The sequence below is a fragment of the Manihot esculenta genome, chromosome 4 (assembly GCF_001659605.2).
Source record: "Manihot esculenta cultivar AM560-2 chromosome 4, M.esculenta_v8, whole genome shotgun sequence".
NCBI classification, from domain to species: Eukaryota; Viridiplantae; Streptophyta; class Magnoliopsida; order Malpighiales; family Euphorbiaceae; genus Manihot; species Manihot esculenta.
Genome location: NC_035164.2, coordinates 29348332 through 29368055, shown reverse-complemented (window position 1 = coordinate 29368055; position 19724 = coordinate 29348332). Strand labels below are relative to the sequence as shown.

General features: G+C 40.1%; 2 protein-coding genes and 1 pseudogene across 4 annotated transcripts; 2 read left to right on the top strand and 1 right to left on the bottom strand.

The window, feature by feature from the left end:
* Positions 1 to 10206: 10206 nt before the first annotated feature.
* LOC110612994 (ACT domain-containing protein ACR6) lies at positions 10207 to 13467 on the top strand. Of its 2 annotated transcripts, XM_021753884.2 has the most exons (7): positions 10222 to 10446; positions 11039 to 11084; positions 11325 to 11439; positions 11544 to 11611; positions 11716 to 12321; positions 12632 to 12736; positions 12829 to 13467. In XM_021753884.2, the coding sequence occupies exons 1-7, from the start codon at positions 10400 to 10402 to the stop codon at positions 13168 to 13170; spliced, it is 1329 nt and encodes a 442-aa protein (XP_021609576.2). In that variant the 5' UTR covers positions 10222 to 10399; the 3' UTR covers positions 13171 to 13467. The 2 variants fall into 2 exon arrangements, with proteins under 2 accessions (XP_043811586.1, XP_021609576.2); XM_043955651.1 differs by lacking the exon at positions 12829 to 13467 and having other exon boundaries at positions 10207 to 10446; positions 12611 to 12736.
* A 591-nt stretch (positions 13468 to 14058) lies between these two features.
* On the top strand, positions 14059 to 17963 carry LOC110612987 (pentatricopeptide repeat-containing protein At5g14080). Of its 2 annotated transcripts, XR_006350553.1 has the most exons (3): positions 14059 to 15927; positions 16080 to 16543; positions 16638 to 17963. XR_006350553.1 is itself a non-coding variant. In XM_043956271.1 (2 exons), the coding sequence occupies exons 1-2, from the start codon at positions 14277 to 14279 to the stop codon at positions 16385 to 16387; spliced, it is 1959 nt and encodes a 652-aa protein (XP_043812206.1). In that variant the 5' UTR covers positions 14059 to 14276; the 3' UTR covers positions 16388 to 17963. The 2 variants fall into 2 exon arrangements, 1 of the variants encoding a protein (XP_043812206.1); XM_043956271.1 differs by having other exon boundaries at positions 16080 to 17963.
* On the bottom strand, positions 16722 to 18677 carry LOC110612624 (annotated as a pseudogene).
* Between the last annotated feature and the right edge of the window lie 1047 nt (positions 18678 to 19724).

Here is a 19724-nt window from a genome sequence, read left to right as displayed (position 1 = left end):
CAAACAACATAACATACATACATATAAAACACATAGGGACTAACCTTAAAAGAGGTGGGGATATTGCTGGAGCATGGACTCCCGTGTCTCCCAGGTACATTCCTCCAAATTGTGGTGGTTCCACAGGACTTTCACCATCGGGATTTTCTTGTTTCTTAACTTTCTGATCTGGGTGTCTATGATCCGCACTGGCTGTTCAACATAGGTGAGATCCTCTTGGACCTCCACATCAGGCTCACTAAGAACCTTGCTCGGATCTAACACAAACTTCCTCAACATTGAAACATGGAAAACCGGATGGATTCTTGCCATCGAAGCAGGTAAATCCAGCTTGTACGACACATTCCCAATCTTTTGCAAGATTTCAAAGGGTCCGATGTATCGTGGGGCTAGTTTACCTTTCTTTCCGAAGCGAACCACTCCCTTCATTGGAGACACCTTGAGCAATACTAGATCCCCCTCCTGAAACTCTACTAGTCTTCTGCGGATGTCTGCATAACTCTTCTGTCTGCTTGCAGCAGTCTTGATTCTCTCTCTGATGATGGGTACCACCCTGCTGGTGATCTCAACTAACTCAGGCCCTGCTAAAGCCTTCTCTCCAACTTCCTCCCAGCAAACAGGGGACCTGCACTTCCTTCCATACAAAGCTTCATATGGAGCCATCCCGATGCTAGCATGATGACTGTTATTGTAGGCAAACTCCACCAAAGGTAGATGCTGCCTCCAAGAACCGCCAAAGTCCAGCACACACATTCTCAGCATATCTTCTATGGTCTAGATGGTCCTCTCTGACTGTCCGTCTGTCTGTGGATGGAAGGCAGTGCTAAAATCCAACCTAGTACCCATGGCATTCTGCAGACTCCGCCAAAACCTGGAGGTGAACTGGGGCCCTCTATCTGACACTATTGAAACAGGAACCCCATGCAGCCTGACGATCTCATCCACATACACCTGCGCCAACTTGTCCACAGAGTAGCCACTCCTGACAGGAATGAAGTGAGCAGATTTAGTGAGTCTGTCCACAATCACCCATATGGAGTCCACTCTGTTGGACGCCGCTGGTAACCCCACTACGAAATCCATAGCTATATTTTCCCATTTCCATTCTGGAATAGGTAGCGGGTTAAGCATTCCAGCCGGCTTCTGATGTTCCAGCTTCACCCTCTGACATACTTCGCAGGCGAACACAAACTGTGCCACTTCTTTCTTCATCGCTGGCCACCAATAAACTCTCTTCAGATCTTGATACATCTTGGTGGCTCCGGGGTGAATGCTGTATCTTGCATTATGAGCCTCTCTCATAATGTCTCCTTTTAGCCCAATGTCATCTGGTACACATAGTCTGCTCCCATAGCGGAGGATCCCCTTACTGTCGAATCTGAACTCACTATCATTGCCTGACTGAACAGTCCTGGCAATCTTCACTAACTCCGGGTCCTCATGCTGTTTCTGAGCCACCTGCTCCAGAAACACGGGTATCACTCTCATCTGTGCAATCAAAGCACCTGTACCAAACAACTCTAACTGTAGACCTTCATCCATGAGCTTGTAAAATTCCTTCACCACTGGTCTCCTCTCTGTCGTGATGTGGGATAGACTGCCTAGTGACTTCCGGCTTAGGGCGTCTGCCACAATATTCGCCTTACCCGGATGATACTGAATCTTGCAATCATAGTCACTCAGCAGCTCTACCCATCTCCTCTACCTCAAGTTCAGATCTCTCTGGCTCAAGATGTGCTGCAGGCTCTTATGATCTGTAAAGATCTCACATTTCACCCCATAGAGGTAGTGCCTCCACATCTTGAGTGCAAAGATTACTGCTGCCATCTGAAGATCGTGTGTGGGGTAATTCAACTCATGCCTCTTCAGCTGTCTAGAAGCATAAGCGATCACCTTGCCATTCTGCATCAACACACAACCCAAACCTACTCTGGATGCATCACAGAACACTGTGAAGTCCTCATTGCTAATTGGCAGAGCTAACACTGGTGCTGAAGTCAACCTCTTCTTAAGCTCTTCGAAACTCTCTTCACACTGGTCGGTCCACAGAAACTTCTGATTCTTCCTGGTCAATCTGGTTAGAGGAGCTGCAATCTTTGAGAAGTCCTGAACGAACCTCCTGTAATAACCAGCCAAACCCAAGAAACTTCTAATCTCCGTCACTGAAGTGGGTCTAGGCCAGTTAGCCACAGTTTCTGTCTTCTTGGGGTCTACCTCAATACCATTCTCTGACACTACATGCCCCAAGAACGAAATGCTCCTCAGCCAGAACTCACATTTAGAGAACTTGGCATACAAGCCATGTTCCCTCAAGGTCTGCAGAACTATCCTCAGATGATGGGCATGCTCCTTTGCATTCCTGGAATACACTAAGATATCATCTATAAAGACAATAACAAAGTGGTCTAGGTACTGTCTAAACACTCTGTTCATGAGGTCCATGAATGCTGCAGGGGCGTTGGTCAGCCCGAACGGCATCACAAGGAACTCATAGTGCCCATATCTGGTCCTGAAAGCTGTCTTCGGCACATCCTCTTCTCTGATCCTCAGCTGATGATACCCAGATCTCAGATCTATTTTGGAGAAACAACCCGCTCCTACTAGCTGGTCGAATAGATCATCGATCTTTGGCAATGGGTACTTATTCTTGGTAGTGACTTTGTTCAACTGCCTGTAGTCGATACAAAGTCTAAGGGATCCATCCTTCTTTCTCACAAACAGCACTGGAGCACCCCAAGGTGAGGTACTCGGTCGGATGAAACCCTTGTCTACCAATTCTTGCAACTGTTCTTTCAACTCTTTCAACTCAGCTGGGGCCATCCTGTAGGGAGGGATAGAGATCGGTCTCATTCCAGGCATTAACTCTATCTCAAACTCTATCTCCCTAGCAGGTGGTAAACCTGGAAGATCGTCTGGGAACACGTCTAAGAACTCTCTGACCACTGGCACTGAGGCGGGCTCTCCAACCTGACTGTCTAGCTCTCTCACGTGAGCTAGATAACCCTGACAACCCCTCCTGAGCAGCCTACGAGCCTGTAGGGCCGATATCATACCTCTAGGTGTACCCCTTTTGTCTCCTCTGAAGACGACTTCTGACCCATCCTGACATCTGAACTTAACTACCTTGTCCCTGCAGTCCAAGGTAGCACCATGGGTAGATAACCAGTCCATCCCTAGAATGACGTCAAAATCAGTCAACTCTAGAACCACAAGGTCGGCGGACATGCATCTTCCCTCCACAAAAACTGGACTACATTGGCAGACTGACTCTGCCAATGACGGGTCACACTTGGGTCCACTGACCCATAGGGGACACTCTAACTCAGAGACCATCAACCCTAACCTCTGCACGGCTCTCGGAGCGATGAAAGAATGAGATGCACCAGGGTCCATCAATGCATACACATCAGAACAACCAATGATGAGATTACCTGCCACCACGGTGTTGGATGTGTTCGCCTCTTGCTGTGTCATTGTGAAGATCCTCGCTGGAGCTGACGGACCTTCACCTCTGAAACCCGCTGAAGAAGAGGCTGCTCCTCTCCCTCTACCTCTGCCACTGGCTTGAGTTGGTGCTGGAGCTACTGGCTGAGCTACACTGCCTGAACCTGTCTGCTGGGACTGTGCCATAACAGCTGCTCTAGGACAATCCCGAGCCATATGTCCCTCTTGCCCACATCTGAAGCAGGCTCTGGACCCATAGAGGCACACTCCCCTGTGTGGCTTACCACACTTCACACATGCTACATTGTCTGCACCTGAGCTCGAGCCACTTCCTAATCCCAGACCTGACTTGATCTTGCTCCAGAACTTGTTCTTCTTCTGCTTCTTGGTGGTACTGCTCCACCTCTTACTACTTGAACTTAAGGAAGAAGGATCCACTCTTCCCCTACCTGGGGTTATGGAACCGGAAGGCTGTGCCACTGACTGCTTGACCTTTCCCTCGATGATAGCACTAGCCTCCATTCTCCTAGCCATGTCGACTATGGTGTGAAAACTTTCTCTATCTGCTGACTGTACCAAGAAGGAATACCTGGGATGGAGCTTCATGATATACCTCCTCGACTTCTTCTGGTCTGTGCTAAGTTCCTGCCCAGCAAATGGCAGCAACTCCATAAACCTGTCAGTATATTCGTCTACACTCATGTCATCAGTCTGCCTCAACTGCTCGAATTCTATTATCTTCAATTCCCTTGAACTATCAGGGAAAGCCCATCCTGCAAACTCATTTGCGAAATCCTCCCATGGAAGACTGTCCACCCTCGGTTTGATGTAGTTCTTGAACCACTCACGGGCCTTCTTGCATTTTAGGGTGAACCCAGCCATCTGAATGGCTCTACTGTCATCCGCCCCTATCTCGTCTGTTATCATTTTGACCCTTTCCAGATACGCAAATGGGTCATCACCACTATCATATTGGGGAGCACCCAGCTTCATGTAGTCGGTCATCTTGACCTTGCTCCCTCTGGATGAGCTAGGGTTAGGAGGTTGAGTAACTGGGGCTGCGGGTTCTGTAGGTGGTGGAGGTGGGGCAACATTTTCTGTGGTAGGGTTTTCTGGATTTGGGTGATAGGGTGGTGGTGGATACATAGGATACTGTGGGTATGGTGTATGGTGGGTATGGCATCTGTGTGGTGTAAGGGCTAAAACTAGGGTAATCCGACGTGCCTCCCATCGAATACCCGGGGTGTTGCGAGAAATGTGGGTAGGGGGGTGGCTGAACAAATCCCGAGGCCTGAGTGCCTCCTTGGGACTCTCCCATTCCCTCTTCTGACATACTCATCCCCAAACTGCCATCCCTCCTCTGGTCCACATCCATGTCATCTCCCACTTCTTCTGACATACCACCTTGAATTGTTCCTCGTACTGATCTGCTTCTTCCCAGATCTAAAGACCTTCTAGGGTCTCTCACTGCTCGGTCCCTGTTGGACCTGCTAGACATTGCCCTAGGCAATGCTGGAGGACGGGCGCTCGTGCCCTCATCCTCAGGTGGCACTCCAGTCAATCGCGCAGATCGACGAGTTCCTCTCATCCTATTCTCTGAAAAACAGCTCATAACAAGCAAACATTAGCATCATATGGTTCATGTGGGCACACATGAACCCTCATCACATACATCACATAGCATATCATATCATCAATGCACATGCATAAAGTCATGGCATTTCACATCATCATGCAAGACAGGACTCCACATCCTATCCTAGTGGACATGATCTTTCCTATTGTGCTTGACCTTCTATAACATCTATGAGCCCAACACTCTAGGTCCGACCATATGAACCTAGGGCTCTGATACCATTCTGTAACGACCCGAAAATCCGGACCGCTACCGGCGCTAGGATCCAGATCGGCATAAGGCCGCTGGGAACCGTAGCAAGCCTGACATAACCTGTAATCCTGCTTAATCCCATACATGATCCACAATACTCATAAACCTGTAAACATTTCCATATAACAACCAAGCTCAACCTGTACATAAACATAAACATAACATAAACCTCCACTGGAGCCCTCATCAAAATGCTCCAATGGGGTATCTCATCATACATAAGCTTGGCTGAAACATAACCTCATATCTCATATCATAAAGACCATGTACATACAAGTGGGATTAACAATCTGTATTGGTCAAGCACAACTCTATCCTCAATATTCAAATTACATAACATAACTTAAAACTCTTTTACATTACATCATAATACATTTTCATGTCCACAATCTAACTATTACATGAAAACATTTTATGAAAACGTGGTTTTACCCTTCTAGAGGTCTCCGACATCCGACATTCCACCGGACGGTAGGAATTCCGATACCGGAGTCTAGCCGGGTATTACAACAGGCATCTTTAGATGCTTGAGCATAAGTACAAGGCTCAAGTACCTTAGAAACATGGCAAATGTAATTAATATATGAGGGACAGAAAGAGAAAGAAGCAGAATGACTGGCAGGAACAACATAGTCCTGCATTCAAACAGGAGGATGTGAGGTTCTGGCAGACCTCCTAGGGAGAGACAGGTCCTTTTGATTGGAGTTAAGGGTAATAAAGCTAATGGACTGAGAGTCTTAGTCTATAATAGACAGGGGAATGATAACATCTTCCAAAGCAACATGGAAAAGTGTACTCATGGAACATGACATCTCTGCTAACAAAAAAGGATTTTTCAGCTAAATTATACAATTTATAAGCTTTATGCCTCTCAGCATAACCACCCTGAATTGCCTTAATGGCTTTGGTGTTGAACTTATGTTTATGTTTGACTATATGAATAGCATAATAGAGACAACCATATTTTCTGAGATGGGTATATTGAGGTGGATAATCATATAGCCTTTTATAAGGGCTTTGCTAATTAAATTTTGAACAATCAGTTTATTTATGAGGTAAGTGACAGCGAGAATGCACTCAGACCAAAAAATTTTTAGGGACATTAGACTGAATTTTTAAGGATCTAGCTATGTCAGGAATGTATTTGTGTTTTCTTTCTACAATCTCATTCTATTAGAGAGTGTAGGAATATAATTTTTGGTGAATGATGCCCTTATTAGTGAGCATAGTAGTGCATTATTGACTGATAAACTCACACCCATTATCAGTCCTAATAGTTTTGATTGAAACTCCAAATTGAGTTTCAATCATTTTTATGTATTTGCAAAGAGCATCAAAGCTGTCCTTTAAGATGCATCATAAAGGTCCACGCTACCCTTGTGTGGTCATCAATAATAGTGAGAAAGTATTTAGCACCAGTGATGGATGCTTTTTTATAGGGACCCCATATGTCAATATGGATCAAGTCAAAAGGTTTTTGAGCTATGCTATTGCTAAGGAGAAAAGGAAGTCTGGACTGTTTAGCTAAGAGACAAATTCTATAATTGGTGGTAGATGTGTCCTTAATGTCCAAGCCTTTAATTTGCTTCAGCTTTCCAATGGAAGCATGGCCTAGTCTATCATGCATGTCAACAGCAAACATAACATATTGATGTAAACTTTCTTTATTAATAGCATTTATAGAAAGTATGATATTTACAAATGGCTTCAAAAAGGGAGCAATATTCAAAACGGGAGCAATATTCAAAACATCATATAAACAGGTATGAATCTCAGTAGGAGCGAAACTCAATTGGTTGAGTCTATACAGACCTCCCTCTTTCTTTGCCACAAAAACCACTATCTTAATCAGAGAGTTCTGTATAATGCAATAATTAAGGCATATTATGATATTGTAAATAAAGCTATTCACTAGCTTACTAACAGATAGGAGGTTGTAATGGAACTTAGGAACATAGAGAACACTATTCAGAGTAAAGCATTAAATAAATTCACATGTCTAGAATGAGATACTCGCACTGTAGTTCCATCAAGGACTGAGACAAGCATGGATTTATGCAACCATTCAAAAGAGATGAATAATGTCTTATTGTAGGACATATGGTCAGTGGCACCAATATCTAAAATCCAGCTAGTGTCATTATACAACTTAATAATACAAGCATTGGTTGAATTTGACTTACCAATAAAATTCATGAAATGAGGATCACAAGCACATCCAAAATGTGTAGAAATACTTGCAGTGAAGGCTAAATTTCCTTTCATTAACTTAGTGACTTTTTGTTGTAAAGGACTTAAGTATGTTCATCTATCTTTGTGGCTGTATTAGGAAGTTCTAGAGGGTTATCCTCTTCAGTGTTGGACCCTTCAACTGCAGCTACCATTCTTGGACCTTTATGTCCTTTGGTTGATTGTCCACCAATCTTAGTTTTAGGCTTATACTAATCAGGATAGCCTATCAATTTAAAATAGCATTTCCTTGTGTGCCCATCCATATTAAAATAAATGCAGTGACCCTTTTTGTGTTAATTTTTTTTTCCTTGTCCCTGCCCTTGTGCTCTGTTAAGAAGCACAAAGGAGTCTACATTTTCTTTCATAGCCCCTAGAACTTCCCTCTTAGACTCAAATTTGACGACCATTGAATAAGCCTTGTTAACGGATGGCAGGGGGTCCATCCCAAGGAGTTGAACCCTCATTGATCCAAACACATCATTAAGCCCCATCAGAAATTGTATGAGCTTGTTTCTATTTGTTATCTCGACTATAGCCTTAGAATCCCCACAAGTACAGGGAGGTAGGGTCTCCATGGACCTTAGCTTGTCCCAGAGCCTCTTCAACTTAGTGAAGTAGACTGACATATATTCATTCTCCTGACTAATAAGAGATATTTTCCTATTCAGTTGATAGATCATAGGTCCATTGCACTCACCAAACCTCTCTGAGATCTTTAGCCAGAGATTCTTGCAGATGTGGTGTAGATAAAACTATCGACTAACTCTTGGGATATTGAGTTTAAGATCCAAGATGTGACCATGAAATCACATCTTTTTCATTGTTCATAAATCTCAGAACCTTTTCCAGGTATCGAAACTAAAATCCTAACTTCTGCTTGGCTCCTAGAGCTATTTTAATAACCCTACTCCAAGATCAGAAGTTAGTTCCCATTAAAGGTGCGAAACCAAGACCATATTTGGATAATCAGACGATTGGAGGCTAAACAAATCTCCGATTCCTTATACGCTAGCTTGTCCTTTGTCGGCAACCATCACATATGTTTGATCCTTGCTATTGTTTCCACATTTCGGCATGCTTCTCTCCGAACACAAGCATGACATGAATTTCGGATGACAAGGATGAGGAATCGATGGGTTCAAACTCTAAACTATGATATCATGCGAGAAACAGTCTTTTATTGATCTTATAAAAAATGAATATTATACCATTCACAAAACAGAGGGAAGCCTTATACAGTATCGAAGGCAATAACGCTAATAGTCCTCCTTAGTTTAACAAAAACTAATTAACAATTAAACATAATTACACTAACAATTACAACTCAACATTCCAATACTCAACAAGGATCAACTAATATACCTCCTTAAAATAAAAATAATAAAACCATAAAATAATCGTAAAATGATTTGTTTCCAATATAAAATTTAATAGATTTAATGATTCAGGTAAATTTGGCCATTTAACCTAACTATGGTTTTATTTAAAATAATTTATTTTAAAAAATAATTTAAATTAATTTTGGTTTCAATTTGTTTTAAAATAATTATTTAAATTTTAAAATTTTTTTATTTTAATAAAATTAGTAAAAAAATTAAATAAGTTTTTGTGAATAACATCATTTTACATATTTCATTTTAATATAAATACTATTTTAAAAATAATAAATAAATTTTATTTTAAAAATTTATTATTATCAAATTAACAGCAATATTAATATTATTTATTATAATAAAATTTTATTGCGAGTTAAGAGCTCTTTTGCAAGTAAAAAGAAAAAACTGAAAATAAAATACTTTTTTTATAAAAAAATTCCAGCTGTACCTCTTGAAAAGTAGCAACACTAGCGACCCTTAGCAGTTTCAACAGGTCGCCTACCAAAAGTCACAGTCCCCGATGGCGCAGGCATTGCCGCCAAAACCACCGGCAGAAGCAACCACCAGCGCTCTACTCTACACGTGCCCAATTGCCACGTCACTTCTCTTGTAACCGTACGGATACCCATGCTGGTTGCAGCAACAGAAATTTTACTTTTTTGAATATATTGATTTTAATTTCAAAAAATGAATTAAAATAAATCAACTTAATGATATTTAAAAAAAATAATTTAACGGTGAAATAAAATAAATTAAACTCAACTAATTTTTTTAAATAAAATTAAAATACTTTTTTTTGTGCAATAAACAAAAAATGTAAATCAGTCCCTGGAATTTTTTAAAGTATAAATAATCAAATTTAATATTCATGGTTAAATAAAACCATGAATTTTATTTATAAATTTAAAATAAGTACTTTTAATAATAAAAAATTAATTTTATAATTTTCAAATATCAAAATGATTTATTATTCTTAATTGAAATAAATTAAAAACATAAATATACTAAATAAATTTTAATATTTTAAAGAAAAAGATTTTATTATTAAATATAAAATTCGGAGTTTGATTTCCCAAAAAAAGTTGGTCTTGTTTTAGGGCTGATTTAGACTCTAGCCAACAAAAATCACCATGAAAGTTTGCACAATCCGTCACATATCGGCTGGATATAACTGCTGTCTCAGTCGATGAACAACTGACACGTCTAATTAACCTGGTTAAAACGGTGACTCGTTACTGGTTCCCGTGTTTCCTAAACGGCTAAAGCCCCCTACTTTACTTATTTTAATTGGATTACCTTTTGTCCTCTCTCTCTCTCTATCTCTCTCTCTCTCTTCCTTTTTCCTTGGATATTGGAGGAGGCATAGCATAATTCTACTGTTCCTTCTGGCTTGTGGGTTATCTTTAGAATTGTTTTCTGGTGTTGGGTTTCACAACTGTGTATTGAGGGATTTCAAGCCATGGATGATGAGTATGCGAAGCTTATCAGAAGGATGAACCCACCAAGGTATTATGACTTTCTTTTTTCCTTTTCATGGAGTTAAAGTTTTTTCTCTGGATTGTGTTTTGGGTTTGGTTCCAGATGTGGGTTTTAAGTTTGTTTTTACTTTTGATTTTTTTGGGTTTGTAATCTTGGAGGGTCTATGGAGTATGAATTCTATTCCTTGCTTGAAATATGGGTTTATACAGAAGTTTGTGCTCTTTGCAAGTCATCAATTCTTTATTTATTTGCTCTGCTCGATAGTCTTCTTCGTCGCTTTGATTTTTCTGTTTTTGGTCTAATTTTATCGCTGAGAAATTTAGAGTAAAAGAGAAGAAAAATCAAGGGAAAATAAAACTAAATTTGATTATTTTTTTATTACTTAATTGAATTAGCCTTTGAAACTAATCCATCCAAGTTAAGTTTTCAATTTTCTCGAGTCATCATCCAGAAGATTTTACATATTCTTTTACTTGCTTTTCTTTTCTTTTTGACTTTCATGGCAAGCCAATTAAACAGTCCCTCTCAATTTTAGCAACTTTGAGTCTAATGAATTCTCCCCTTTCCCTCTCTGTTGTTTATACCATAGAAAGTTTAATTTAATTGATTGTTCTTGCAGAGTTGTGATCGACAATGATGCTTGTGAGCATGCCACTGTTATCCAGGTACAGCTTCACTCTCTCATAAGATTGATCTTGGTTTACCATAACTAAGTGCACTAGCTGATGCATTTTTTGGGGGTTAGTAAGTAAGTTCCTTGAATTTTTCGAGTTAATTGGCAAGTTAAGTTATCTGGGATTGGCTAAATTAGCAATATGAATATGCTTATGGTCATCACTTTTCAATCAATTTGTTGAATTTCTCTGATTGTGTTTACTTACATTAACCATTGATTGTTTTTGTAGGTTGACAGTGTCAACAAGCATGGGATACTTCTTGAAGTCATACAAGTACTTACTGACATGAACCTTGTAATAACAAAAGCATATATATCTTCTGATGGTGGATGGTTTATGGATGGTGAGATTTCCTCTTAAATCGCTCAGAATGTAGGAAAAAGAAAATCGAAGAGCTTTTCAATTTATTGTTTCTCATACATGTTTTTTTCTCTTGGTTTTTGTCAGTGTTTAATGTGATCGGCCAAGATGGTAAAAAAATCAGAGACAAGGAAGTCATGGGATATATTCAGAGAGTAAGGACTTATCCACCTCCGTTGCTTTTTTTTTTTTCCTCATGAACTGCATCAACTTAGTTGATATGCTGACTCATTTTACGTATTAACTCTGTATCCTGCAGAGAATCGAAAGCAATGCGAGCTTTTTTCCTTCATTGAGAGGGTCAGTCGGGGTGATGCCATCCGAAGAACATACCTCAATTGAACTCACTGGTACTGACAGGCCTGGCTTGTTCTCTGAAGTATGTGCAGTTCTGGCCGACCTTCACTGCAATGTGGTGAATGCTGAAATTTGGACCCATAATGCTAGGGCTGCAGCAGTAGTTCATGTCACAGATGATTCTACAGGATGTGCAATTAAAGATCCAAAGCGACTCTCAACGATAAAGGAATTGCTTTGCAATGTTCTCAAAGGAAATAATGATTTGAAGGTTGCAAAAATGACTCTTTCACCTCCTGGGATTACTAGTAGGGAGAGAAGATTGCATCAGATCATGTTTGCTGATAGGGACTATGAAAGAGTTGAAAGGGCTGGACTTGGGAGGCATGATGATGAGAGCTCAAGACCCCATGTTACTGTGTTGAACATCGAGAAAGATTACTCTGTGATCACTATGAGATCGAAGGATCGCCCTAAACTGTTGTTCGATATTGTTTGCACTTTAACAGACATGGAGTATGTCGTGTTTCATGGAATGGTCAACACAGGAAGGATGGAAGCTTATCAGGTAAGATAGTGAAGCTACCATTAATAATCAACTCTGGAATTATCTCTGGAAATTCCTTGGACCATCTTAAATACTGCAGAAATTTATTGGTTGCTGAGCTTGTGAATTGAAAAAATTTACTATTCACTTCTTCTGGAGTGGCATAATAATCATTAATCTTATTCATAGACCAACATTTACTTCCATCTCAGGAAGGAATATCTATTTTTATCTATCAGAACTTTATATGCGTACTTTGAATCGATGTTAGTTGTTGTAACTGTTTTTCTCTTTCTCTTTCATTAAGCAGAAATATTCCATTTGGTTGTAGGAATTCTACATTCGACATGTTGATGGACTGCCTATAAGCTCAGATGCTGAGCGAGATCGTGTAATACAGTGTCTTGAAGCTGCCATTGAAAGGAGAGCATCTGAGGTATGCACTATGCATAGACTCTCCCATTTGATTTATAAGCTTCAATCAAAGTTGGCCCAGTGTATTGACATATGATACTTTGGTCATTCAAGGGTCTTGAGCTAGAACTATGCACAGAGGACCGAGTTGGACTTCTCTCGGACATTACCAGGATATTCAGAGAAAACAGTTTATGCATCAAGAGAGCAGAAATCTCAACAAAAGGCGGTAAAGCGAAAGACACATTCTATGTCACAGACGTAACTGGTAACCCAGTCGACCCCAAGATTATCGACTCAATCTGCCAACAGATTGGGCAAACCAAGTTGCAAGTAAAACATAACTCAACTTTTTCATCAAAGCCTCCACAAGAAACAACCATGGGGTATCTATTTGGAAACCTCTTCAAAGCTCGAACATTTCAGAATTTCAAGTTGATCAAATCCTACTCATAAATTTCTTGTGTAAATTCTCATCAGAATACATCTGTAAATAAAATATTAGATGTATAAACTCCAGAAGTAAACATAGGAATGAAGAAACAATGTGAAAGGCAGCCTCTGCCCTCTGCAGCTGAGAGGGTTAGTGTTACTATCATGATATACTTGTAGTGATTTAGCTCAAGATCCACTAGACATAAGGTGGATGTTATTGCACACGGTTTGTACAAAAGCTATTTAGTTTGTACAGATAGTTTAGATCAATGAAAAAAATTAGTGTGAATAATAGATATAATGTTTGGTGCTTTTTTTTTTTCCGTGTTCTAACTGCACAATTTATCTTCTCCTCTATTTGGTTTGCCCTGCAGGTCGTAAGGTTAAAAAGATTAAAACTTCAAAATTCAAAACCTATTTAGATATTACAAAATTTGAACCATCACTTCTCTCCCTCACCCTTGTTTTCCCTCTTTTGTTACCTAAATTTTTACACTTCTCGTTGAGATTTTAACAATTTTAGCATTTAGAAATAATGACTTGAGTTTGATATTATGTTCTGATATTTAAAAAATAGAGTTTATAGTGGTTGTGTAAGCGAGAGGAAAACGTTTTTTCCATTTTATTCCTTTTTCCAGTTTGTTTGCTAGTGATGTCTAACGGCCTTTCTGCTATAGTGTCACCTATCTCTATCACTTATATTCGTAATTTTTTCAACGCGCATGCGGGCAGAACTGCGAAGTCTATTCTTCGAGTGAACTGAGACACACAATCTAGATCGGTGTGAGGTCTATTTGGCTTATTCTCCGAGTGGACTAAGACGTACAATCTAGACTGATTCACTTTAAAAAGATTTGGACCTGACTTTGCCTCTGAATGTAAAAGACCCGCCGGTCATAGAATCCAAAATATAAAGTTATCAACCACATCAACGCTCATCAAATGGAGCTATGTCGTTATTGTGACATAACCCAACTTAATCCTATTCATCCTTTATAGTACTAACGAATGGAAGCAAAGTCCTCTTTCGCTAAATTGGAAATTCTAAAGTGTATCTTTCAATAAAAAAACTCCTGGCCTTTTGCAGCGATCGGCTATCGTAAGCATTTTGCTCTTCTGATCATGAGATGAGACCTGCAAGCGAGATAGCTGCTCGGATAAGCGAAGCTCTGATTTCTGCGTCAAAGAAAGCAAACCCAGCCCTTTCATGGACGCCATCGCTCGAGCGCATTGTACACAGCCTCGGATGCCGGAGCTCACTGAGTCCCTCACTCGTTGCCCAAGTCATCGACCCTTGCCTCTTGACTCATCACTCTCTCGCACTCGGTTTCTTCAACTGGGCCTCTCAGCAACCTGGATTTACTCACACTTCACTTACTTATCAATCAATCCTTAAATCTCTCTCTCTTTCTCGTCAGTTCAATTCTATAGAGTCTATCTTAAAGCAAGTCAAAGCCCGAAAATTCTCCCTCGATTCTTCAACTCATCGCTTTGTCATTAATTCTTTAATTCAAGGGAGCAAGACCCAGAACGCATTTTTGCTTTTTACCGAGGTTAAATCACAAATTTTAGATATTGGGCCAGAGACATGTAACTCGCTTTTGGCTGCGCTGAGTTCTGTCGGGTGTTTTGAAAATGCACAAAGGGTTTATGATGAAATGACAACGCGAGGTGTTCCTTTTAGCACTATGGGTTTTGGCGTGTTTATATGGAGGTTTTGTAGAGATGCTTATTTGGCTAAGGTTTTGACTATGTTAAACCAAGTAAAAGAGGGTAATTCAATGATTAATGGGTCAGTTATTGCACTTTTGATTGTTCATGGTCTTTGTCAGGCTTCCAGGGTGGATGAGGCTTTGTGGATATTGAATGAACTGAGGATTAGAGACTGCAAACCAGATTTTATGGCATATAGGGTCGTGGCTGAAGCTTTTAGATCACTGGGGAGTGCGGCTGATGTGAATAAGGTTTTGAAGATGAAGAGGAAGCTAGGGGTGGCACCGAGGAGTAACGATTATGGAGAGTTCATTTTGATTTTGATTAAGGAAAGACTGATTTATGAAGCGAAAGAATTAGGTGAAATTATTGTGCACGGTAATTTCCCAATTGAAATTGATGTGCTGAATGCATTGATGGGATCAGTTTCCAGTATTGACCCTTCTGCTGCGGTGTTGTTTTTTCATTTCCTTATTGGAAAAGGAAGGTTACCAACTCTTTTAACCTTGAGCAACTTGGGCAGAAATCTTTGTAGGCATGGAAAGATTGATGAAATGCTGGAGGTGTACCATGTCTTGACTTCAAATGATTATTTCTCTGACATGGAGAGTTACAATGTGATATTCTCATTCTTTTGCAAGGTTGGGAGGGTAAGAGAGGCTTATGGGATCCTTCAGGAGATGAAGAAGAAAGGACTTGGCCCGGATATTGCGATGTATAATTCTTTAATTGAAGTGTGTTGTAGAGAAGATTTATTGCGTCCTGCTAAGAAGCTTTGGGACGAGATGTTTGCAATTGGATGTGGTGTGAATTTAAAAACTTACAATACTCTTATAGCAAAATTCTCAGAAATAGCCGAAGTGGAAGAGGCTTTAAGGCTTTTCAATCACATGTTGGAGAAAGGGATGGCACCTGATGCTACAACTTACGCATCCCTTCTCAAAGGACTTTGTCAAGATACCAAGTTTGATGCTGCCATTGAAATTTTCAATAAATCAATTAATCAGGATTTGGTGTTGGCACAAAGTATATTGAGCACATTCATTCTAAACCTGTGCACAAAAGGTATGCATATTACTTGTACCACCACATGTATTAACATTTCTATGATTAATTTGGCTGGCTAAAGTGACATATCTTTGTTTATCAATTTGTTAGATTGCTAAAGCCTTTAGTGTGAGTGTTCCTTGCTTACTGATGCACGCATGGCTATGTAGGTCAATTTCTTGTAGCTTCTGAGTTGCTCTGTGGCCTTGCCTATGACATAGGACATCCAGATTCCCATGTTGTTTTGCTAAAATGTTTAGCTGATGCTGAAGAGGTTCCGATTGCTGTTGAACATTTGAAACGGATTCAAGACATGTCTCCTTCAAAGTTACAAGTCATATTTACTGAGCTTTTGGCCTTGCTTTCTTGTTCTTCGAAACCAGAATCTATCTTGTTCTTGCTTCAATCCATGCGTGAACATTGTATGGATTCCAGTGGTGATTATTGGAAGCATGTTTGCAGAAAATCACATGTTTGATGGTAGCTAAGCTTGAGATGCAAAATTTGGCTGCTCAGAATGGACAATGGTGGCTCAGTTGGGAACTTTACTGTTTGTTTCTTCCCCACTGCTTTTCATATACCAAGGATAAAATATTCAAAATCGACTAGTCATCTGCATGTCAGAAGCCAGAAGGTAACGACCGTCAGAATAACTTGAAATTCAATCTTTGGATTTCTTTTTTCTGATTCTTCCTTTCAAGCATGCAACTTCCATGTACCACGTGCAGATCACAGGATCTGTTGAGGATTACTATATCATTCTCCTTTCAGTTGGCAGATCTTCTGCTTCATCTACTACTGTTCTACTACTCTCACAATCTTTCATTTATGGGATTGTTGTCTTGTTGCACTACCAATATTGTATTTTTTTCCATGAACTTTGATGAAGCCAACAAATCACCAACTATTCCCAATTCTTTATGATCATTCCACTCACCAAGCCCAGATAGAAGTGGTGATCCCTATCATGATGCCTTCCTACTATGACAAGTTCATAGCAGTTTTCCATTGATACAATTACTGAAGTAGTCACTGTCCCATCCATCGCCACCTCCTCTGTATACATTACTCTATAATTTCCTGCGGTAGCTTCATTATCAATCTTCCTTTCTGTGGCATTATCACCAGCAATACTTCCATTCTGAAGGAGCCATACCGTTGTCAGGTTGATACTGTGTTGTCTAGCCATCCGTGCCCCTATTGCCAGTGCCTCCCTATCATCATGTCCGCCCAAAAATAGAACAGCAACACGATATGAAGACTGGCTGGGATAAGAAGACGGCGCATGCAAGCTAGTCCTGAGTGCATTCAGAATCCCACGATCAACCAGGATTGCCGTTGAGCAAGGTGCCTTGTCAAGGACATTTTCATTTGCTACCTGAATGGCCCGTTTGTGGAAGGTTGCTACATCACTCGCTTGGAATCTCTTGTGAGAGGAACTATGATAAGGGAAGTCCTTTGTCTAGTGCAATTGTGCACACATCATCGTGCATTGTTTTAGATGGACAAATTGCAGTATAAGGGTGACCATGGTTGCTATCCTCAAAGTGTCTGAAGGCATTGATTACTTGTTCTGTGCTTTTGACCTTTCTAGAGGGCCTTTTACTCAGCTTGCGGGGGATTAGCAGGGGGTTTGCACGATCAACAGTCTCAATGAGGCGGAGGAGATAGACACATATAGGACTTCTTCTTATGGGATTTAAGACTTCAAGGAGTTTGATGGCAGCGGGAGCATTTTCATGTTCATGGATACAAACTAGCACTCGAAGTTCAAATTGGGTTTTAGGTTCATCATAGTTCTTCTCCTATAAACAGCCTACCTTCTTGAAGGATCATATAAGCATTTAATGATAAGGGATACGGTTCCTGTCACAAGCATCGTGGATAGGGCCATGATCACAAAGGCCTCATTGTCTATTGCCTGCACATCATTATGAATTCAATTCATCACATTGGTTAAGGCAACAGCCATTTATAATTATTTATAGCAGATACTGTTGTAACTCTTGCTTGCAATTAAGAATCTACAGGCAGTGAGAATTATTAGTTTTGACTATACCTTACTTCTCTTCATCATTTTAAACATGCCAAGCTCAAGTACACCTTGGGCATTCAATGACAAGGCCTAGTGAAGCAGCGTCCCTGAGGGAGTGAGGGGCATATTGTTGTAGCTGGAAACTAGAAATGTTCCCAAAAACTTGCCGATGAGGGCAATGAACTGTACTATCAGATAGTTCTTCAATTTAACGCTGAAGATATTGATTATCAACCCACATTTGACAAGGTAGATGGGCATAAATATCCAGTTGGTGAGAAGATCAAGCTTTTCAACTAGGGCTGAACCTATGGGAGGCCTTGCAGATATAGCAATCTCAAAAGCAAGAGGTCCAAAGTAAAGGTGCAAACCCAGTGACTGGTTAAGGAAGCCTGTGACAAACACTGCTACAAGCAGCCAGATTACATAGCTCTCTTTCAGTGGCCTTCCCTCTGGACTACGCCTCATCATCCACATCATGATTGGACGCATCACAGCATTTGTCAGAGTTTGAAATGCAGCATAATTGTCACCAGGCGATTGTTGCATGAGGACAGTAGCTGTTACTCTAAATCAATTATTACAAATATTAAACAAACAAGTTATTAAACTTAAATCATTACAATTTATTATATTAACGAAAATAATAATTTTAATTTTTTTACTTTTTCATAAAAATGTAACATTTATTATCTATTTTATATAAAATATATCAGCACAATCTCTTTTTCATATATTTTTTTACACATCTCTCTTCTCTATTTTCAAATAGCTTTGAATTTTTTTTTATTATTTTTTTAATATTTAGTATGAAATGCATATTGTATTACTCTCCAGTTAATTTAATGCCACTGCCATTCACTTGTTGAAATTTAATAAATTTTATTTTCTTAAAAATATAATTTTTTAATAGAATTTATTATTATCTATTAATAATATATAATAATAACTATTTGAATTCTTAATTTTCAGAATGCATGAGTTTATACTTAATTGCCAGGTTCTCTAATTCTTCAGCTGAAGTGATGGGTTTCTCTACATCTGACCATCTGCCTATCCTGCTTGTAGTTAAATGCTTTGTGGAACAGCGTCATGCTCACCGGTTTCATTTTGAGAATACGTGGCTACGTGAGACCGGTTGCCGGAATCTTATTTTTGATATTTGGCAGTCTTCTTCTAACATGGATGCTGCGGGTAAGCTTGAGGCTTGTCGTTCTGCTCTCAAATCTTGGGGTATAAATCTTCGTCTTAAGCACAAAGTGGAGATGGATGAGTGCCTTGCTATCATGTCCCGTTTACGTGGCTCTCGCCTACAGGAACATATAACTGAGTTTTTACGAGCTAAAGCCCGCTTCTTTCACCTCCTAAATCTCCGTGAGATCTTCTGGAAGCAGCGGGCCAAGCAATTTTGGCTTAAGGAGGGTGATGCTAATACTCGTTTTTTCCACCAGTCTGCCAGTGCTCGAAAAAGGAAAAACACGATTGTCAAACTGCTGGATGATTCAAATGTATGGCGGGACAGGAATTCGGGGTTGGAGGGTGTGATGACTGATTACTTTATGACTCTTTTTACTTCCCACAGTTGTAATTCTGAACATGTTTTGCAGTGTGTCCCGACGTTGGTATCACAGGAACATATAACTGAGTTTTTACGAGCTAAAGCCCGCTTCTTTCACCTCCTAAATCTCCGTGAGATCTTCTGGAAGCAGCGGGCCAAGCAATTTTGGCTTAAGGAGGGTGATGCTAATACTCGTTTTTTCCACCAGTCTGCCAGTGCTCG